General features: G+C 35.2%; 1 protein-coding gene across 1 annotated transcript in view; it reads left to right on the forward strand.

Moving 5' to 3' along the window:
- Nucleotides 1-24,322, forward strand: part of SCN2A (sodium voltage-gated channel alpha subunit 2) — a 164,072-nt gene that overhangs the window by 130,431 nt on the left and 9,319 nt on the right. The window contains exons 18-25 of the mRNA XM_001100368.5: nucleotides 4,757-4,877; nucleotides 6,820-6,974; nucleotides 9,725-9,898; nucleotides 14,373-14,495; nucleotides 15,770-16,051; nucleotides 18,732-18,785; nucleotides 22,051-22,188; nucleotides 22,550-22,654. Of these exons, the coding sequence (XP_001100368.1) occupies nucleotides 4,757-4,877; nucleotides 6,820-6,974; nucleotides 9,725-9,898; nucleotides 14,373-14,495; nucleotides 15,770-16,051; nucleotides 18,732-18,785; nucleotides 22,051-22,188; nucleotides 22,550-22,654 (1,152 nt within the window). The remainder of the gene's footprint in view (nucleotides 1-4,756; nucleotides 4,878-6,819; nucleotides 6,975-9,724; nucleotides 9,899-14,372; nucleotides 14,496-15,769; nucleotides 16,052-18,731; nucleotides 18,786-22,050; nucleotides 22,189-22,549; nucleotides 22,655-24,322) is intronic.

The following is a 24,322-nucleotide window of genomic DNA, read 5'->3' on the forward strand; positions in this document are numbered from 1 at the left end:
TAATATCTAAAAATACAAAATGAAATATTGTATCTTGATGTTTATTAGATCATTAAGCAAAATATGATTCTCCCCTGCTTAAATCATTTGATTATAATTATCCAGCGTATAAAAGAATCACAGCAGATTTTCACTAGGAAGAGTCCTGTAATATTAGGTATCCACCAAAAATATTGTTCAAGCAATATTTCCACCTGAAAGTAAATGATTGCCAATGCTTTTCAGAGCATATAAAATTGGCTATTCCTATTTGATCTCTTTATTGTCCTGGCATCCTTATTTTGTTAAATTTTAACTAGGCAAGGGCTACACTAACAACATCACATAGTCCACTAGTTTCCTGATAAATAAGTACAGGTAATAAAAAGTGAACCTAAATATCCAAATTATACCAAAGGGACATATATAGAACTTTTTAAACTGTGTCTGCTTCTAGCCATATTTTTGTCACTTATTTATGTAGCATTTCACCATGAATTATCCCCAGATTGGAGCATTTACAGGCACTCTTTATTTGAAAATTCTTAAGTGCATGAATTGTAACAATTTCACATAATGATCATCTCACAGTTCTAATTGGTGAATATGTACTACAGTCAGGTTCATCATAATTATGAACTTAAATGAAGTTGAATTTTTTATATTCCTAATTTGATTAATTTTATTTTATGGGCTTTTACACATTTTCACTGCTTTAGTCAGCATATTTTATAATACTATGATATTTGCCTCGCATATAATTTTAAGAAAGTCATTTAATTGACGTTATCAAGAAGGGTTTTATAATGAGAATTTCCTGCCTATGTTTTGGGATCATTGCTTAAAGAAAAATTCTTGTTCATGAAATATTCCAATGTGTATTTAGCTCTCCTCTACATTAAAACATATTAACAATTATGAATATAACTTGAATTAATACTAAAGTTCATGGTTTTAAAACATGGAAATCAACAATATCATAAGCACTATCTTGAACCTACAATATTTGATTACGTATCTAGTCTACTAAATGTTTTAAATTGATAAACATTGGGTTTACTTTTGAATCGTCAAAAAGATTCTTTAGAGAATCATGGCAGAATGGGTTGCAGCAGATCTGGAATCCAACCACTGATTCGGTATAACTTTTGACAAGTTGATAAAACTCATATTTCCTTCTCTAAATAATTACTGGATTGGCTGACATTAAGGATCAAAGTGCAGCTTAGATTCTCTGTTATTTGTAAATCAAATACCACAAGCGGAAAAGTATTCAAGTAACACATGTGACAGATGCTGTGCTGCTCCACTTCAGAGGACGGTGGGGAAGGATGAGATTGCATTCCTTAAAGAGGCTCCATTCATCACTAGCGCTATAGATCCTTGTACACAGAGTGAAAAGAGGGAAAACACTGTCAAAATGATTCGGTAATAGTTTTCCTGACTCCACAGTTAAACTACGGTTCACCTCATACACTCACATTAGGTCTGATTAATTGGCAGACTGGTTTTAAGACAGTACTCCTAGTTCTAAGAGTTGTTCATCATTGCCCACGCAACTCAGAATCTTGAAAGATTTGTGTTACTCTGCAATTAAGAGAGAATATTATGTGTATTCTTTTGAATGTGAAAGTAAATATCAGATAGGAAGTGTTAGTAGTTAGTGGTTGGATAGAAGAGTCCTCGCACTGGTCATTCATTCATTTACCCAAAATTTATTAAACACAAACGTTGGTGCTAGGGATACAAGGATGACAAAAATATGATCTTTCCTCCAAAAAATTAAGGCTGATGAGATGCATTTTCTAGAAACACAAAATACTTTTGAATTGAACCTTGGAAAAAGTAAAAACTTGACCTTTCGATAAATAAATATTTGGCTTTAGGAAAAAGGTATCTATTAATTCTACATCAGAACTAAGGTAGTGCACTAAAATGAAAGGGAGCAATGTTAATTCTTCTACTTTTAATGTTATTTAAATAAGCGAAGATACAGGGATGTCTTTTATAATTTGAAATTCCAGAAAAAATGAATAAAAAAGCAATTTTAATAAAAATCTCAACATGCTTCTCATTTTCAGCCAAGTACAGCAAACTCTGTTTGATATTCTCTGATTTTAACCTTGCATCAAACTATTTGGCAAATTGCTAATTTGAACAGGCTGTTGAAAACAGACAGTGTATCTAGCAATTCATTCATTCATTCAATACTTAATGAACAGCATTTTAGCAATTCAAAGTCTGTTCCTTGTATTGAACTATATTGGTGTATTATCCGTACGGCCTAGAGTACATGTATATTATTCTTATTATCCATATTGATGTATTATCCATTGGGCCTAGAGTACATAGCTTCTGCCCCCAAATGTCTTACAAACATGTTAAAGTACCCAGAATCCATTTGTCTGAAAAAATTTGACCCATACATTATCAAGGTTTAAGATGCATGATAAGCCATGAAAAGGTTGGTGAACAGCCTAGGGTGCATATGGTGAGTGAAGATGTATGGAAGAAATTAGGTCTCCAGATTTATTGGGGAGACTTTATGAAAGCAAGGAAGCATGATTGTTGCAAAATAGACAGTGAAGAAAGAAATAGTGTGGTGGCAAAAGTCTTCCCAAAGTCATTTAAAGTATTAGCAACCCAGACACTTGGCAGCAGGGGTGATAATTGATGTTACAGGAATCCTATGTAAACTTTTGCACATTTTACTGAAGATCTTCTATAATAAGGTGTCTGGTGACTTCTCCCAATCACTGTCAAGGGCTAGACCTCATTATGTTACCATGTCTTTCATTCATTTATTCACTCATTCTTTTTTTTAAGCAAAATTTATTAAGACCTGTAACATTACTTAGCACTGATGTAAGCTCTGATACAGTCATCCAGCAATGTCAGCCTGAGCATTTGCAGAACCCTGAATATGGATCCTCATTTTTGCCTTGAGGTCACCCCAAGTCTTACCCCGTTCTGTGTTTACAATGTGGACCTTATTCTTAAAAGGAACATTTTTCGTTTCCTATCGTGGATTGTCTATACTTCCATCAGATGTGACTAAGCTTCAGCTTTTCTGATTACCTGTGTTATTTTCCAACAGGCTGCAAGTGATAAGATCAGTATTATCAGGTCCCTAATAGCATAACAGCTTCGTGTGAATTAGATATATTAAAATGAGAAGATTTTTAAGTCATTTTTTAGTCAATTACATGTATAGAAACATAGGTATACTTATCTCAGAAAGATTCCAATCCAAAGGATAGGAAATTAGAAAAACATGTAATGTTTCATCTGAGAACAAATATATTCAAATTTTAATGACAAAGATATTAGGATTATTTTTTCTGGTAATTTGATATACCTGATAAATTAAAATAAGAAATCAACAATCTTCAAGCACCTTATAATATATAATCATTGATTTAACTTTTTTGGACAAATTAAAAAATACTTCTCAAACTAACTCAAAGCAGGCAGAAGTATCTAATATTTATGCTTCTATCATTGGTATTGTTAAATTACGAGAGACAGAAGCATTTTTAATCTCATGTATATCATACATCAATTTTTTTAAGTCATCAGCATCACTATGCTAAGGAAATATTTTATATAAAGAAAATTATTTTCATAAAATAAGGAAACCATCTTTCTAGAGAAAATCCACATAATCCTATGCCCAAATATAAATATAACATTTCCAGTACTGACTACAGCATCCATTTTATTCTAGTTTAACATACTTCAGTGTGCATTTTATCATGTGCTTACTTCATCCTTTTTATAAAGTAGCTCTTACCAGCTCAACCATTTCCTAATGTTATGCACTCATGGTAATAACATTGTAACAGGTCCGAGAATGCTGTGGCCCAAACTACTCTGATTCTTGTGTGGCACTCACACCTGGCCCTGCATCATTCCTAGAGCGTTTTAAGACCGGGTTAAACACTGGGATCCCTTTGTGTATGCTGATCCCAAGAATGGACCGACCTGGCTAAAGTTTATTGCATTTCAAGATATAAAACAACTTCTATTATATTTTTCTTTTGGTAATATTTGATTTATCCTAAAGGAAAACAAAAGAACAACTAAATATTCATTTCTGCCTGTACTAACAGGGCAGGTAAGAGTGCCAGAGTAACAAGTAGTTTCCAAATGCACAATGAAACACAGGAGTGCATTGGCCAAAGAGAATGCAAAATAACAGCTCTTGCTATATAGCTAACAACGTGCTGCTCTTTTTGGAGTTAGAAAATTATAGAATATATTTAATAACAATCTGGTATATGTTTTCATGTCAATGAAAAGTGGATAAATTTAGATGGTTGCTGTTTATGTGCATTTGACCAAATCTTTTCTGAATTTGACATGAAAATACACTTGTGCAGCTTTCATTGGTTGGGTCACAATTTTAGAATAAAACAAACTATTTGCAAACCATTTGCAGCTAATGTACAAAAGCAAGATCACAGATGATTATATGACTCTGGCAGCTTACATAAGCTTTCTGCAGGATTTTCTTTCAGAATCTCTATACATAGGCTCAAACAAAAGTTATTTCAGTTGTTAGCACCATATTTTAAAGAAAAAAAAATACTATGGTGTTGTATCTAATCTTGTGACCCCCGACCTTTACCAAAGCGGATTGGCATTATGTTTAAGTTATTCTTAAATTACAGATCAAGAAAATTCATACAGAAGATGGGGGGGCACACCTAATTAATTTTTACATTTAGATTAAAGAAAATAATTAAATGTGTTTTTTTGTGGGATTGATTTTCAGAAGCTAAATGCAACTAGTTCATCTGAAGGCAGCACAGTTGATATAGGAGCTCCCGCCGAGGGAGAACAACCTGAGGTTGAACCTGAGGAATCCCTTGAACCTGAAGCCTGTTTTACAGAAGGTGAGCAAAACAATAACATATGTGGTCTTGAGTATCCTCTTATCTATCCATTTTTTCCTATTTATTTAAATGTCTGTCTATCTGACTACCATCTATTATCTATCTATCTATCTATCTATCTATCTATCTATCTATCTAGTAATCATCTGTACCTACCCAACAACTGTTCATTTATTTGTTTTTTTTTTTTTTTGCATTTGCCGTTTGAAAAAGAAATGCAGCTTTTTAAAAGGCAAAGTTTAATTTATGTAATTAGATATTTTCATTTTTATGAATCATTTTTAACTCTAAGAAATATTACTAACTGGCTCTTCTGTGGCCTTCTAAAATATCTTACAGGAGAGAAAGCCAAATCACACACATCTCTCTTTAGTTTTAAACATTAAATAAATAAGAAAGTGAGAGAAGTAATTTATGATGCACTATTTTGTGATATTATAATGGGTACTAATTGATAAGTGTACATTTAAATTTGTCCTTAAGTAACAGCTCCTGTTTCAGTCAAGGCCAATTTTTTTTTATTATTTCTGAAAAAAGATAGATCATAAAAATGCCAAAATATACTATGAGTCATATGATATGGAGCAACATGTCATTGGAGTAATCGCAAAAGGATTTGCTGAAGAAAACTAAAATTATGTTGTTTGAGGTATGGATCAGTTATATATTGTGATAGCAATGCTGCGTATCAAACCACCTAAAACCCTGGGCTTTAAACTGCTTTTCTAGTTTTGACTCTTATTTCCTTCTGCGCAACTCACAGACTTTCTTGTCACTAAGTTTGACTTATATCATTATTTCTCCATTCTTACAGCTTCATTTTATACATATGGCTCTTACATATCCTTCAAGATCCAAATCCATTTCCTCCATAAAGCTCAAAAATTAAAGTTTACCAGAAAACTCTCATAACACTTTGTTTTGTGATAATTATTGCTTTCCATAACTATAGAATTGTAGACAAATTGCCCCAACTTAAAATGTGCATTCTTTAAGGGCAAGGCTATGTTTTACATGTTATAGTAGTATAATTTGTTCTGTGCAATTTTTTGACAATAGTAGATACTCAATAAGTATTTGTTGAAGAGCCTTTGATTCAGCAATCCAGAAATTATGAAAGGTGTTTATTAGATTGTTGTTGATAATGGCCAGATTTAAAGCAAACGAAGTATTCAATAATAGTGGAATTGGGCCGGGCACGGTGGCTCATGCCTGTAATCCCAGCACTTTGGGAGGCCGAGGCAGGCGGATCACTTGAGGTCAGGAGTTCAAGACCAGCCAGGCAAACATGGTGAGACCCCATCTCTACTGGGCGTAATGGTATATGCCTATAATACCAGCTACTCGGGAGGCTGAGGCAGGAGAATCACTTGAACCTGGGAGACGGAGGCTGCAGTGAGTGAGCCAATGTCAGGCCACTGCACTCCAGCCTGGACTCCCTCTCAAAAAAAAAAAAAAAAAGTGGAATAATTATATTAATTCTAGTAATCATATTTAGAGAAATATTATGAAATCTTTCACAAATTTATTTACTTATAATAAAGATGGGAAATAGTTATACCAATAAGTGAACTAATCAGAATTCAAATATGTAAAAGGTCCATATAGAGTGGAATTACACTCATAGGATAACGACCGGATGGAAATATCAACTTTTGGTAACTTTATTTTCCTTTTGATTCTTCTATTTTTTATATATTGTGTTTTTACAGTGTAATGTAATCCATTATGGTAGTGCTATCAACATAAAAAAATTTATTGAACAAATGATTAAAAAGTCATATAGATGATTCTAAGATAGCTTCTGTAAGTGGAAGCTATCTTAAAAGTTAATGTTATTTACATTGTATTATCAGGTAATGTTGTAGATGAATCTCCCACAACACAAATATACCTAATCAAAGAGTAATTTGTTTTCTTTGTTTTTTTCCACGTATTTTAGACTGTGTACGGAAGTTCAAGTGTTGTCAGATAAGCATAGAAGAAGGCAAAGGGAAACTCTGGTGGAATTTGAGGAAAACATGCTATAAGATAGTGGAGCACAATTGGTTTGAAACCTTCATTGTCTTCATGATTCTGCTCAGCAGTGGGGCTCTGGTAGGTGATGCACTATCCACTCCTTCACGTTTCACCTGAAATCTTTTCCCTTTCCCTTCAATCAACTCATATTACCCACTTTTAAATTAAGATGTTTGTAAGAATGAGAAGAAATATGTGTGATGTGTTTAGCACAGTATGAGAGGCTCAGTAAATAGCAATTTTTATTACTCTGTCTGGAGTAGCCCTCAGGTGGAACCGAACTCAGATCATTCGGGTTTCTTGTAATGTTTAAAGAAGGATCTTTCTGACTTTTAGTCATCAGAGGCAGTTCTTACTAAGACTGGTTATGTAGACATGATGTAGGATTATCAGCTAAATATCAGACTGAAGCACGGTATTTCCCTGACCCCTTTGCAGGTGAGAACTAGAGTGCATGGGCGCCGGTAGGAGCGAACTCCACTCACTCACTGCTTCACCCCTCGCAGGAGGGGGAGCGCAGGTGAGTGGGTGCAGGAGCCAAGGCGAGCGCATTTGGGCACTGGCAAGAGTGAATTCCATAACGGTCCCACGGGAGCATCTAGGGGAGGGTGCCTGGGATCCTTGAAGCCCCAGAGGAAGTGTTACAGTGTCCTTTTAGCTTTGCCATCCATGGATGGCTTAAATGTTAACAGTTCAGTGGAGGGTCAGTGCCTTTTGCACCCACACTTGTGGTACCCAAGTTCATGTCTGGTGTCCAGGAGGAACGAAGTTGTACCAACAACTTGGAGATGGTAAATGTGGGGGATTTTATTGCCAGTGAAAGTGGCTCTCAGAGGGAAGGGGAGCTGAAAGGAGATGGAGCAGGAAGGTAATCTTCCCCTGGAGTCTGGCCATCCCTAGCCAGACTCCTCCCCAAAGCTATGCTGTCAATCTGTCCCTCTGATGTCAAGCCACTTCTTTCTGATGTCCAACTGTAGTCTCCAATGTCCAGCTGTTCCTCCTGTCTGCCTGCTGAGTTCTGGGGTTCACATAGGCACGGGATGGGGACAGGGTGCACCATGGGTGGTTTTGGAAAAGGCAACATTTAAGTGGGAAAACAAGGATGTATATTCTCACTTTGGGCCACGGTTCCAGGCTTGAGGGTGGGGTCCTTGCCAGGTACCTGCTCTCTTCTGCCCAGAATTTCTCTGCCTCCTGTTCCTATCAGAATTGTTTAACATAAACTCCATGCTGCAGGGGACTCCTCTGTCTTTTTCACACTGATTCACTATTGCCAACCACAGTGAATGATAAGAAGTAGACTAACTTAATTACTGACTAGCAGAAAAGCGATGGCATTACAAACTTAAGTCTGATTTCATTCAATGAAATGATCAACTGGATCAAAATATTAATATAATAAAAATGATATGACCTATTTTCTTAATTGGTGATACAAATGTGGCTGCATTCCTTTTACTGTTTCAATTTAATAATTACTAGAGTGTTTGATGAGTTGATTTCATTAGGAGAATTGCTGCATTGGATCTGGAGGCCTCTAAGCCGAATTCTGATTTGAGTAAGAATTCTGTGTCCTGCCATATACTCAGTTTAAAGAGGATCAGCCATGCTTAATTTTCTTTATTTTTTTTTTAATTTTACTTTTTTATTTTTTAGCCAGAGTCTTGCTGTTGCCCAGGCTGGAGTGCAGTGGTTTGATCTCAACTCACCGCAGCCTCCACCTCTTGGATTCATGCCATTCTTGTGCCTTAACCACCCAAGTAGCTGGGATTATAGGTGTGAGCCACCACACCTGGCTAATTTTTGTATTTTTAGTAGTAGAGACTGGGTTTTGCCATGTTGGCCGGGGTGGTTTAGAACTCCTGGCCTCAAGAGATCTGCCCGTCTTGGCCTCTTAAAGTGCTGGGACTACAGACGTGAGCCACTGCACCTTGCCAGATGTGCTTTCTAAAGCCAAGTAGAGAGAGAACTATGAAGTCTCATCGGTGACTAGTACCTTTGCTGTAGGAGCTCTTTGTTCTGAGTTACACCCATTCAGTGCTCACCAAATTGCACAATGTGCTGGCACAGTGGCTGGCTCCTCAGGGGTCTACAGCTTCAGCTCTAAGCAAAGCCCAGAAACCTTTCGATCCTTGTATGGAGCTCTGGTTACAAGCCCTGATTCTTGTTATCTAAAAAAGAAAATGTTCCTTTGTCTTTAATCCAGGCTGCCAGATTTTCCTGATAATTTTTTTGATAGGAAGATCAAGTTAGATAAATAGTCCTTTCATTCCAGAAGCCTCAGGATTTCCTGCAAATGAGTTACCCACTCTTTCCCAAGGGCTCTGCAAAATTCTGTCAAAGGGAATTTCCAAACGTACACCCACCCACACAGACAGAGAGAGAAGGGAGAGAGAGAGAGAGACAAGAAAGTGAGCAATGACAATCCTTTCCTTTTTCCGTCGGCTGAGGGACCTCCCTGCTTTATATCTGTATTACTAGAGGGTGCGTTCCATTGAGTCTGCACTGAATGAGACCAATCCACTCCCAGGCGTTCCGCTGCCTCCTGATCGAGAGAGAAGCAGCTGGCAGTCACTCAAAAGCTTTAAGCTCTTTGGGGGTACCCTGAGACCAAAATTTAAAAATTACTGAAACCCTGGGTTGACTGAAATGCCCAGTCAGCAGTCATTTATGATCAGATAATGATGAAGTAAAATTCAGCCATGGGAAACATTAAACCTTCCAGCCTTAGGCACCTGATAAAAGCTTGCATCATTTCCTTTTTTAAGAAATCATCAATTAGAGACTGTTTCTGATCATAAAATTTAATAGAATTTTTTGACTTACAGGCCTTTGAAGATATATACATTGAGCAGCGAAAAACCATTAAGACCATGTTAGAATATGCTGACAAGGTTTTCACTTACATATTCATCCTGGAAATGCTGCTAAAGTGGGTTGCATATGGTTTTCAAGTGTATTTTACCAATGCCTGGTGCTGGCTAGACTTCTTGATTGTTGATGTGAGTATGCTGCACTTCGCTGCTTTATTCATTGGCATATATGTATTAGTTCTAGCAATGGTGCCTGACACAGTGTAGGCACTCAGTAACACTGTATCAGCCCAAATATGAATTATGTTTCTCATTTCACAGTGAGAGGATGCCCCAAAACATTTTTACCAATTTAAATACACATACACATACATTCATAGATAAAAGTCAAAGGCCATCATACTGTACTTATTCATTCAATTTCAAATTAATATTTAAAATTTCTAGTGATGCAAAATAAAATATGAATTTAGAAATTTTGCTTTTTGCATGCTCACATTTCACAAAATAACTGTATTTAAGTTTTTCACAGGTATCTTTGACATTAGTATCTTTGTCATCACTAGAGCCTATTGAGTTTAGGTCACACAGATGAATCATTAATTACAAAGAAATTGGAAAGTCCAAAAAAGCAAGAGACATTTGATTTGTATGGTATAGAAGCAAATTGGCTATTGACCAAGCAGCCAAAGGTTTTATTAAACTACATTGGTGTTAAAATAAAATAAGATGAAGTACTAAAATATGAGGATTTTTGTATAATTGAATATGAGGTAAATCTACTATTAAATATACTACTACTATTAAACATATAAAGGTTACATGCAGAATTACATTAACAGTCTTTGGCAATAAAGGAAGAACATAAATAATATTTAAAACTACATATGTCTGGACATTACAAACAATATAAAATGCACCAAAACTATAACCATTCTTTTATTTGTATAATGGGATTATGCATGATACTATTTCTTTTCTCTATTTTCTGTATGTACCTATCATAGGTTGGCAAATCCATAATAAAAATATCTGAAACTTAATATATCAATGTAAGGATAAAAGTATTAAGTTAGCACTACTTGGATATAAGGAAACTCTTAAGAGAAATCTAGTTGTCCCGCAGTTAATGATCATATTACCCAAAGTACTCTGATATTTACCTTTTTAGATTTAAGAAAACTATTATGATAGTATATTAAACTGATCAATACTTTGCTTTAAATCAAATATGCTTATTGCTCATCTATTTCATTATGAAAGATACAAATGTCAATAAGTCATTTTTCCAGTCCTGCAGGAGCTTACAGTTGAAAAGTGAGGACAGATGTGTACACAGTAAGTCGACACCTGTATTAGAAGTGCCACCTCTTTCCCCCCCCCCCTCTACCTTCAAAGACGTCCCGATGTTGCCCCAGGCCCTTGTGGCTGGTGCCAGGTTTGAGGGGCACTGAGGGGCCTTCTTGCTGTTGACCCCACAGGCACAGGAAGGAGAGCACAGATTGCAGGGCGCATGTCCTAGTCACGTGATTCTGCACACAGTGACCTGGGGGGCAAGAAGTGCCACCTCTTTAGGGAGGGAGGAGGAAAGGCTTCAAGAGGGAAGTGGAGTGTAAGCTGGAGCTTAAGAGATGTGAATGCCAGCAGGCACAGCTGAGGGAGGTATCGGGAGAACCCGCTCCCCATGTTTAACGTGGTTCTTTTCTATTTCCTAAGTATCTCGGCTGGGTTGAGAAACAAAGGGAAAGAGCACAAGAGAGAGAAATTTAAAGCTGGGTGTCCGGGGGAGACATCACATGTCGGCAGGATCCGCGATGTTCCCCGAGCCCTAAAACCAGCAAGTTTTTATTAGCGATTTTCAAAATGGGAGGGAGTGCACGAACAGAGTGTGGGTCACAGAGATCACACACTTCACAAGGTAATAAAATATCACAAAGCAGATGGAGGCAGGGCGACATCACAGGACCACCGGATGAGGCGAAATTAAAATTGCTAATGAAGTTTCCAGCATGCATCCTCGCTGATAACATCTTATCAGGAAACAGGGTTTGAGAGCAGACAACCTGTCTGACCAAAATTTATTAGGCGGGAATTTCCGCGTCCTAATATGCCTGGGAGCGCTACAGGAAACCGGGGCTTTTTTCATCCCTTCAGCCTCCACCATAAAAGACGGCGCGCCTTGAGAGGGCCGTTCATAGACCCACCCTCAGGGTGCATTCTCTTTCTCAGGGATGTTCCTTGCTGAGAAAAAGAATTCAGCGATATTTCTCCTATTTGCTTCTGAAAGAGGAGAAATATGGCTCTGTTCCGGCTCACCAGCGGTCAGTTCAAAGTGACGTCTCTTGTTCCCTGAACATCGCTGTTAACCTGTTCTTTTTTCAAGATGCCCAGATTTCGTATTGTTCAAACACACATGCTCTACAATTTGTGCAGTTGACACAATCACAGGGTCCTGAGGCGACGTTCATCCTCCTCAGTTTACCAAGAAGATGACAATGACGGGATTAAGAGATTAAAGTAAATACAGGCGTAAGAAATTATAAAAGTATTAATTTGAGGAATTAATAAATGTCCATGAAATCTTCACAATTTCTGTTCTTCTGCCGTGGCTTCAGCCAGTCCCACCGTTCGCGGTCCCTGACTTCCCGCAACAGGGAGGAACATGGATTCCTTAAAACATTGGTGCATGACATGCAGGGCGGGTTCCAGAAACAAGTAGATAGGGTGAGGTAAGCCTTTGTAATGGGATGATGAGGTAAGAAAGATAAGTTAGAGAAGAGTTTGAAGAACCTGAGGTGCCATCCAAGGAAATTTGGACTTATGATTTAATAAAGAGGAAGCTATTGAAGAATTACGTATAGGGAAGTGACAAGACCAACTTGTTGTTTTAGGGAGGGAAGTTAGGTGGAGGTGTGAATGATGGAATAGAAAGGAGATTATTTAGAGATTAAAACACCAATTAGGAGATTGCTGCAATGTCCCAGAAAGAGAAGGCCTATATGTATCTCCTTTTTCACATTTAGCTACACAAGTCACATAAAATTGAATGTTTTACAACCTCTTTTCAGTCAGTAAATACTACCTCATTCAGAATATTTTCCTCTGTCTAACTTTTATCTTTCGTCCTTTAACTTATGCTTATCTCTTTTTGGTTCTGTCTTCAGAGAAGGTAAAGTACTACAGGTCCTCATATCTTAAATACAGAAAAGCTTCACCAGTCATGATAATTCAGTAACTATTTTTCAATTATCTGTTAATAAGGGACTTACAAAGCCTAAAAGTTTGGATTTTAAGGGAACTATATTAACTATGTAAGACATAATTTTATAGCTCATTGTTTTCTGTATTCAAGAGGCTTCACTTTCAAATTGCACATGCAAAATTGTTTTGAATAAGTTGTTTTTTGTAACAACTTTCAATGTGCTTCACTTATTTTGCTTAAAAAATATATTTTTCAAATATATATTAACACCATACTCTGCAAAACTATATTGCATATTTATTTTTATTTACCTGCTTTTGAAATTCAGGTGCACTTTAGAACAAAATATCTTTACTTAGCTTATATAATTTTAATAATTTTTCTCTATGTTTTCAAAGGAAATTGGACATGTGTATGTTCCCCTGAACAGTTTTCTTTTCCTTTTTAGCTAAGACTTTATAATTTTTATCAACTACATTGGTCATCTGTATGAATAACTAAAGACAACATTGTTCTTGCAATTTCTAATTTATCATAAAATCTCAACTTTTTTTATTCACTAATTTGGTCTGACCTAATTAATGATATCATGTCCTTCACACTGAAATTTGTAAAAAGTCAAAGCTGCTTTTTAGAGGCCTAGACCTTTTTAAATGTGTTCATGCTCATATTCACCAGTGGTTTGCATAGTTTACTTGTGTATCAAATGTTTCTTTCCATTTCAGATCTGATCAATATTATTAGAAATGATACAGAAATAAGTTTTACAGATGTGTAGAGGAAGATCACATTTTTCTCTCTTTTTTTTTTCTTTACTTTTAATTTTTCAAAAACATTTCCTACCAAGAATCTTAAAATAGAACACATATATGGGCTTCTTTTTTTTTTTTTTTTTTTTTTTTTTTTTTTTTTTTTTTTTTTTTTGAGACGGAGTCTCGCTCTGTCACCCAGGCTGGAGTGCAGTGGCCGGATCTCAGCTCACTGCAAGCTCCGCCTCCCGGGTTCACGCCATTCTCCTGCCTCAGCCTCCCGAGTAGCTGGGACTACAGGCGCCGCCACCTCGCCCGGCTAAGTTTTTTTTGTATTTTTAGTAGAGACGGGGTTTCACTGTGTTACCCAGGATGGTCTCGATCTCCTGACCTCGTGATCCGCCCGTCTCGGCCTCCCAAAGTGCTGGGATTACAGGCTTGAGCCACCGCGCCCGGCCGGGCTTCTTTTTTATAAGTGTTCACAGACTAGTATCATTAACTTCACCCTGGGAACCTGTAGAAATGCAAATTCTTAGGCCTTTCCCCAAACTTACTAACTCAGACTCTGCTATTGGTGTTTTTAGCAAGACCCCTGGGTGATTTTGAAATTCATGAAAGCTTGAGAATTACTGATTCATTGCATAGAGCAAGGCTGAACTGTGTAGACATTTTTGTATGTAAATAAGAAAATTGTGTTGCTTTTTCTGTATAGGTCTCATTGGTTAGCTTAACTGCAAATGCCTTGGGTTACTCAGAACTTGGTGCCATCAAATCCCTCAGAACACTAAGAGCTCTGAGGCCACTGAGAGCCTTGTCCCGGTTTGAAGGAATGAGGGTAAGACTGAATGCCTTAGAAATTGTCAGAATTATTATTGAGAGCAGACTGACACTTTGTATCATAGAAATGTCAAATTTATGGAAAATTTGTGTCCCACACATTCATACTGACATAGCTAATCAATCAAAAATAATATTTACCAGATGTCCATAATACTTGGCACTGCTGGAGTCACTCACAGAGTATAATAATGCCAGAGGGACTGTTTCTAATTAGCTAGATTTTCACTTGGAAAAATCTCTATAGTTATGCTGCTGATTTGAATCAAGATTATTTATGTTCACTTCATTTATAAATGTGCAGGAAATCCTACTCGCTGTAGTTTAAGCCTACCAAATCGTTACTCATCATTTCTTCACTACTCCGCTGTGATACACTTTGAGCCTTTTGATGTTTGAATCAGGCCTTTTAGTTCTTAAACACAGGCTGAGATGGCTAAAAAGTAGGTCAACTGGAAATCTAACGCTCATTTAGAAGGGTAGTTCAAAAGAACAGAGGAGTTTGTGCTAACATTTGTCATCCCCTGAGGCACAAAACCTGAGACCACATACCCACCACCTAGAAAATGATGATGCCTTGTCTCAGTGGTTTTAGCTGATTCAAAGGGGATTTTTAAAAAATGATACTTTTTGTAATATTTGAAAGTAGTTACTTAGACTTCATCTGCATGTTACAATGACAACCAGAGATGAATGGTGTGTGTAGATGTGTGTCTGTGAGTGTCTGTATATGCATGGTTACATAGAAAAGAGTTATTAGCTGTTAAATTCTTTTTACTTTACCAATTTGAAAGAAAAGTTTTTGCAGTAGAAGGCTTAATAAACAAAAGGTATCAAACTTTCAGTACCAGAATACTTTTTGTATTTTCTGTGTGGAATTTGATCCCCAAGTGGTCTCTTTTACACTCTTTGGGCAGCAAATTGTATGGTTTGTACGATTTTTTTAAAGTGTTGTTGACTTCTATATTCATGTCACTATTTATACTCTTAATTATTTTTGGCATTTACTGTTAGTTCCATCCTTTGAGGTAAATTTGCTACATGTATATTATTACCTCTTGAGAAAACATTCTCCAATATAAAATTCCTTGATAGTCTTCTGATTTATAATTTTAAAATTCTTAGTTGGAGCTATTAGAGTCCAGTTTCTTCCCAATATTCAATTGAAACAGATTTTTTTAAATCATTTGACTGTTTTTGTAATAATGTTTAAAACTAAGTAAATATTTGTTGTCGGCTTTTCACTTACTCTTCCTTCTCATCCTGTGCCAGGTGGTTGTAAATGCTCTTTTAGGAGCCATTCCATCTATCATGAATGTACTTCTGGTTTGTCTGATCTTTTGGCTAATATTCAGTATAATGGGAGTGAATCTCTTTGCTGGCAAGTTTTACCATTGTATTAACTACACCACTGGAGAGATGTTTGATGTAAGCGTGGTTAACAACTACAGCGAGTGCAAAGCTCTCATTGAAAGCAATCAAACTGCCAGGTGGAAAAATGTGAAAGTAAACTTCGATAACGTGGGACTTGGATATCTGTCTCTACTTCAAGTAGTAAGTAATCACTTTGTTATTTTCCATGACGTGTAATTAAAATGGATGTAAAGTTCTTCTTCCTCATAATGAGATATCCACCTGTTAGAATGGCTATTATCAAACAGATAAATGACAATAAATGTTGGCAAGAATGTGAAGAAAAGGGAACCCTTGTACATTGTTGGCAGGAATATAAATTAGTATAGCTTTTATGGAAAACAGTACAGAGGTTCTTCAAAAAACTAAAAGTGGAACTACTATATGATCCAGCAATTCCATTACTGGGTATATATCCAAAGGAAATTAAATCAACATGTCAAAGAGATATCTGCACTCTCACACTCACTGCAACACTATTCACAATAGCCAAAATATGGAAACAACCTAATTGTCCATCAACAGATAAATGGATAAAGAAAACTGTGTGTGTGTGTGTATATATATACATATAATATACATAGTAACTGAGAAAATGTACAAGACTTTTGTTTTCAGAATTACTATGTATATTATATGTATATATATACACGCACATATTTCTATATACACACATATAGATATATATACACACACTATATATGTGTATATCTATATGCACATATATATCAAAAGTGTATGTCTATATGTGTGTGTGTATATAGAAGTAGTCAGGGAAGGGGCAGAGCCTGTGGCACTAAGAAACTGAGAAAATGTACAAGACTTTTGTTTTCAGAATTACTGTGTCCACACAACAGAAAAGTATTTCAAAAAGTAAATGCATTTGAATGTATTTGTTTTCAGTTTAGGAAACTGCTTCTTTTTACAGAGTGTCTTAAAACAGTATGTTCAACAATATTAAAAAGATTTTCAAAAATAAGCCCTCATGATTGGTGATTGGTAATAATCATTTAAAAACTTATTGGATGTATATGTGTGTGTGTGTGTGTGTATATATATATATATATACACAAAGAAATACTATTCAGTCTTAAAGGAAGAAGGAAATCCTGTCCTTTTATACAACATGGATTCACCTGGAGGATATTAGGTGAAATAAGCCAGGCACAGAAAGACAAATGACACATGATGTCACTTGTATATGGAATCTAAAAAACACAAACTCATAGAAGCAGAAAGCAGAATGACAATCACCAAGGGCTATAGGATAATGGGAGATGTTGGTCAAAGGATACAAAATTCAGTTTGACAAGAGGAATACATTCTGTAGAGCTATTGTACAGCATGGTGACTATAGTTAATCATAATATATACTTGAAAATAGCTAAGAGAGTAGATATCATGTTTTCTCATCACAAAAAATGAGTATATGAAGCGATATATATGTTACTTAGCTTGAAGTAGCCATTACACAATATACATATATTTGAAAACATCATTTTGTACAACATAAATATATTCATTTTTAATTTGTCAATTTAAAAAATGAATATATTTTTGAAAATCAACTGAAACAAAAACGCATATACATTTTAGGAACTCTATATAGATGCACTAAAACCATATAAAAATGATATAATACTATAAAATAATAAAATAAAATTCTTCTTCCTCAGTGTTTACAAATACTTCCTTAGGCCCATCTGCCTAGATTCCTCTTACCATGATTGAATGATCTTTTCTGCCCCAGGCTGGAAACATGATAGTTCTAAAAACTTCATTGTCTCCCGACTATGCATTTGGTAGCACAGCACAAGTCCTTTTCACTGGGTGTTTTATCTAGGCACTCGTTGTTTTCCTCCCTTCCTACTCTGAGGAAAGAAGTGCTGGCCCCAAGGGGGGTTGAAAAGGGGTGTGTGTGTGTGTGTGTGTGTGTGTGTCCGCATGCGTGTGTGTAGACAGAGAAAGAGAGAGACTTTCAGATAGGAAAATTGCTCTCTTGCAAATGAAAACTTTCCAATTGAGACTATTGTGTCTGCTATGCACTCATAAGAATTCATTCAGCTATTTGACTGACTGCAGTATTAAATATCCACTAGCTCCCGGACACAATCCACTTACACGATCCTCATGACTATTAAAATAGTCAGGAAAGGGGCAGAGCCTGTGGCACTAAGGAACTGAAAAAAAACGTACAGAAGTTTTGGTTTCAAGATTACTATGTCAACGGCACAGAAAACAAATATTTTAAAAAGGAAATGCAGTGGAATATATTGTTTTCAGATTAGGAAACTGCTGCCTCTTATAGAGTAATTACCTCAAAATAATATGTTCAACAATATTAAGAAGGTTTTCAAGAATAAACTGTCATGATCAGTGATTGGTAATAATCATTTAGAAAAAAATAGGTAGAAAAGAAAGCATTAAGATAAATAATGCAGCATATTTTTGAACTTGTCTGATGCTGATACTATATACATGAAATCTTGTCATCAAATTACATGATATATTTTTATATAAGCACATCAGAGTAAAACATTGTCAATATTGTTTTTATGATAGCATATTGTTACAGTAGATCATAATTTAATTATACATGGGGTTAAATATGCACATAAGATGTTATAGAGGAATATAAAGTTAAAGTATTTTCAATGCATATTATAAAACATTGCCTAAAAAGTACATACAAATTTCAAGCTTATTTATATGCCTATATTGAATACAGGTCAAATAGAATCTTGATCAATTATTCTTATCGAATTTATTTTCTAAAATTATAATTTTGGGAAAAAAGAAAATGATACGACTTTTCTTACAGGCCACGTTTAAGGGATGGATGGATATTATGTATGCAGCTGTTGACTCAAGAAATGTAAGTCTAGTTAGAGGGAAATTGTTTAATTTGATTAAATGTATATTTCTACAATATTGTAATTTAGTGACATTGTCAATAAAATAAAATTATGTGCTTAATGTGTAAAACATCTATATTATAAGGATAAAATATTTAATCATATTATTTCTTTCAAACTTATCATAGGATGATTTTCTCTAATCACTATGTGTCTTTTAACATATCTTTTCTAGTATTTAGCAAGGCACCTGACACAAAACTTTATTGGATGTATTTTCTTTTTTTTTTTTTTTTTGAGACGGAGTCTTGCTCTGTCGCCCAGGCTGGAGTGCAGTGGCCGGATCTCAGCTCACTGCAAGCTCCGCCTTCGGGGTCTACGCCATTCTCCTGCCTTAGCATCCCGAGTAGCTGGGACTACAGGCGCCCGCCACCACGCCTGGCTAGTTTTTTTGTATTTTTTTAGTAGAGACGGGGTTTCACCATGTTAGCCAGGATGGTCTCGATCTCCTGACCTCGTGATCCGCCCGTCTCGGCCTCCCAAAGTGCTGGGATTACGGGCTTGAGCCACCGTGCCCGGCCTGTATTTTCAAAATGAGACATTTTATTTTTGACTCTCATAGTCCTGGTCATTTGTGCATTAGAAGTTCTCATGGGCAATACTTTTCATCTGTAACAGATTTCCTCCAGCTTTTGATCTTCCTTGTAATAGGAAGGCTATGACTAATAATGGGGACAAAAATAAACAAACAACTTAGTGTTTCGCTTGGGAAAGTGAGATTAAGTGGTAGAAGGGAGGGACTTTCTGAATCTACTTTATACACACCAGTACTTTGAATTATTTTCTATAATTTTCATTAATTTCTCACTATTTAATGAGGAATGAAGTCATATTTTGGAAAAAAAAAAAAAAAGAGAGAGATTGATTTCTGGTATGCCAGAGCATGATAATAAAGCTCAAAATGCTATTTCCCTGGCACCAGCAGCTAGCTTTCTGAGTGAAGAATTCCCGAGGTTTGGTTTTGTTTTTTGTTTTTTCCACTTCATAAAAACAGAGAGGGAGCAAGAAAACATGAAAAGCCCTGCATTGTATCCTCTGTAAGTGCTATCAGGAATTCCAGTTATGAGATTTTTCTGAATAGTAACAATAGTTTGTTGTTTATCACTACTCACTATGCCAAGGACTTTCTCACATTATCCCATTTAATCCTGAATAACAACGTTATTGTATAGGGGATACTAGCTCTATTTTAGCACTGAAGCAAAGAAGCTTAATGCATTAAATGGTAAAACAAGTTTTTGAACCTGACCACAAATAATGGCTCATACCCACTTTCCACAGTAGTTTCTTACCTTTTTGATTAATTAATTCAAAGCTCTCTCCAACTTCCTTATCAATAGCTTGTATGGCATGACACTTTTTCAGTTTCTTCTTTAATAACTTAGCAGACCTTTTCTGCTGCAAAACTCCTGGAATTACAAGCATATTAGAAAAATGAAAGTCAATTGAGCACTATATTTATGAAAAGTTGCTGGATCTTACTTTAATTAGTAAATTGCATCAGAGAAATGCAAATTTAAACCAAAATAAAACATTATCTACACACCTACCAGATTGGCGATACTAAAAAGTCTGACAATACCAAGTTTTACCAAGGATAAACAGCAATAAGAACACTCATACAATGCTGATAGGAAAAAAAAAATAGACAAATAATCCTTTAAAAACAGTTGGGTATGATCACATTATTTGAGAAAGTTAAAGATATTTTTTAATTCTGCAATTCTACTTTGAACAATGTATCCTAAAGAAACTTATGCACATGTTTAGGATAATCTATGTACAAAGATGAATATAATTTTTTTTTCACTTGAAAAAACTGGGAGCAAATAAAAAATAGTAGAAATAGGCAAATAATTGAATAGTATATAGTGATGAAAATGAATGAATACAGCTATATACAACCACATGGATGAGCCTTAGAAATATAACATTGAGTTAAAGAAACTAGACAGATACTATAATTCTACTTACATAAAGTTCAAAGTTGACAAAACTAAGCTTATTGTTCAAAAATGCATACTGAGGTGTTAACTCGAAAGAAAAAACCAGGACATAATTATCATAAAAGTCAGGATAATGACTACCTCTAGCAGGGGTGATGGAGTTTATGTTTGAGAAGGATACACCAAGGGTTTCTGAAGTCGTAGGAGTGACCTGGGTTATGGATTTCACTTATAAAAATGTATTATATTTTGCATTTATGTATTATGCACTTTCCTATATGTATATTGTCTTTCAAGAATTTTAAAAATATAATTTTACATCACTGGTAACTAAACTCACACACAAATAAAATCTCATCAAAGAATAAGTAGTTTTACATTATTTCTGATATTTTCCATTTTGCTGTATTTCATTAGAAAAAAAAATTATGCTGGTCATAATCCTCTAAATTGATTTAATAACACAGTGGGTTATCACTTGCATCTATTATCAATCTATTATCATCATCAGGGATTGGTTAACTGAGTTGGTTAGAACAATGTCCTATTAGACCTATTAGACCTAAAGCTCAAACCTACTATCACACATTTTTCTAATCAAAAGTGGGCTAGACAAGTGATAGTATCATTGTTACAGAAACTGTCCCTACTGAATAGGATAAAGCAATAGACTCATTTTCAGAAAGGAAAGATCAACCTATATACCTCCATGCAGACATAATACAATGATTCTTGCCTATCTAAAGAAATGTGTTATACCAAACCCTTACACTTAGTAATTACTACTGACTGCCACTGTTCTAAGCATATTATATGTTAATATAGTTAATCTTTACAACCACACTATGAGGTTTAGGTTTGATTATTTTCATTTCACAGATGAGAAAACTGAGGCAGAGAAAGTAAATCTTAAAAGTTGTGACATAGAATAATGTGACGCTGACATCTCTTTTGTAAGAAGAGGAAATCTTTAATTTGCATGCGGTGTTGGGAACTTTGCTTACAAAGGAAAGTGCATTCATAATCTGGGCATTTATTGGATGAAATTGTCTATAATATTTCAGACTTCTATACGAGTTATTTCATTTTCTCAGGTAATGAATAGTCTTGCAGAACTCTTCAATAAGCATGTGAGATTTGAAGGCTCATAAAATCTGTTTAATGTTTGTTTCTTTTCATTCCAGGGATTAAAACATGCTTAGATAATTGAAAACTTACTGGTGTGCTTTTTATGAAACAAGTATTAGATATAATGGTTACAATTCTTCATATTTTTTAGGTAGAATTGCAACCCAAGTATGAAGACAACCTGTACATGTATCTTTATTTTGTCATCTTTATTATTTTTGGTTCATTCTTTACCTTGAATCTTTTCATTGGTGTCATCATAGACAACTTCAACCAACAGAAAAAGAAGATAAGTATATTAAAACTTCATATTTGCTCTGAAATATGAACTAAATATTTCATACTGTTTCCTTTAGCCTCCAAAATGCAATCACCAAAAAAAATATAAAATTCAGAAATTATTTTGAGATATTTGATAACGGATAAGCTTTAAAGAAATTAATAATTCAGATAGCGTATTTTTGATATTTTTAGTCTAAAAATATGACTAATATGGCATAATTTATGTATTGAATAAAGGCATCTCCATAAATACAGATATTAGCAACAATAGAATGAAATGTGGGAGCCAATTTTCACATGATTACTAAGGTGGATTTTATAGCCAGCAAAGAACACAATTTTAACAAGTTTTGCTTTCATTTCTTTACTTTGGAGGTCAAGACATTTTTATGACAGAAGAACAGAAGAAATACTACAATGCAATGAAAAAACTGGGTTCAAAGAAACCACAAAAACCCATACCTCGACCTGCTGTAAGAATAGTATATTTTCATTGCCTGTTAAAGCTATGTTACCTAACATTTTCACACCCAGAATTTCTAGAAACTAGTTATTTTTGTGGCTTTGTAACACAGTTTTTTTACCTTAATCATGTGACTAGCTAGTCTAAATAGCTTGAATAAATGTATTTTACATATGTAATGTTTAAATTATATAAGGCATAACATATTTTATATGTAAACATATAAAATACATAGGAATAAAATTTGCTATACTTAAGTGCCAGTAGTATCATACAAGCTGATGTCATTAAGAAGCTTCTAATAACATAAAAAAGAAAATACATACATACATACATACATAATGTGAAAATATTAAATGTTCTCAGAGTACAGAGGAGACTGATTAGAATAATTGGTACATCCCAGATCGGCCTCAGTTTTTGTTCAACTCTGCAGATTGAATGGAATCATTAATGAAACAGGCCACAGGTTTTGCTTTTTTCTGGTTAAACAAAAAAAAGGCCAACTTCATATTTTCTCCTACTATCCCACCCTTAAATGAGATGATAGCATTCTTTTAAGGGCTTTTTATGGCTCTTCCAGGTGTATATTTGCCAGTGATACTATTCGTTCAGTTTGGCTGCTGCAGGGAGTTGCTGCCAGGAAAATCGCTAAGTTTGTCTATCACTCCTGAAGGACTAGCTCAGATATATAAGTCTCAGAACATCTTCCCCAAGATATACATGGTATAAAACACTTCAGTGTTTCTCAGAAATCTTGACTCTATAAATTTATTGGTGACAATATAAAACAGACCATAATAAGTGTTCATTTGGTAAGCCGGCCAATAACTCAAAGAAAATGGATAGCTATATTGGGTCAAACATAAAGGGTGTACAATTTGAGCCTAGTCTTTAGGAAATAATACAATTTGAATGAATAGAGAGAGACGCAGAGAACATTTACTATATGAGAACATGTATACTTCATAGCCATATAGATAAATATATCAGCGGAGAATAGTGATGCATTTGAATTAGTGAGTAGTAAACCTTGGTTTTCCAAGTTAAATGAGTCAAGGTTACCATACAAGTCTGAAGAAATTTGTGCTAATTAAGCAACACAAATGCAATATAGTTAACAGAACAGCCTAGTAATGTGAAAAGAAAGATTTTAGAGAGTTTGACCTAGAGACTGGTGTGGAAAAATGTTAGAGGCAAAATAACCCTGGGCCATAGACAGGAAGATAAACACTTATATACAAGAAGATGAGTCCATAATCTGTGTCACACCAACTGGACTGGAACTAGTCCAGGAGTGAAGTTAGCCAATAAGAAGACTCAATTGGGATGAAGCACCTATGAAACACAGGAAAAGAGGGAGGACATGTAGATAACAGAGAATCTAAAACATAAACCTGTTGATGTTTTGTGAGACTGTTGGTTCCACTATCATAAACTGAAGTCATATGAAGGCATTGGGAAAAATAGTGTCAGAGCCTATGAAATGTCCAGACTGAGAAAAGGATTTTAGAATTGTAAGAACAAAATTCAGTTGAGCTGTGAAGCACAGATTCATTTTGAAAAATAATTAGAATAGAGAATAAAACAAAATTCTCAGAAGACCGTGCATACTTCACCAAGATATAGGAAGAAATAAATCAATGAAGAAATGAGATTGTGTTTACTTCCATCAGAT

This window comes from Macaca mulatta, chromosome 12 (assembly GCF_049350105.2).
Source record: "Macaca mulatta isolate MMU2019108-1 chromosome 12, T2T-MMU8v2.0, whole genome shotgun sequence".
Taxonomy (NCBI): Eukaryota; Metazoa; Chordata; class Mammalia; order Primates; family Cercopithecidae; genus Macaca; species Macaca mulatta.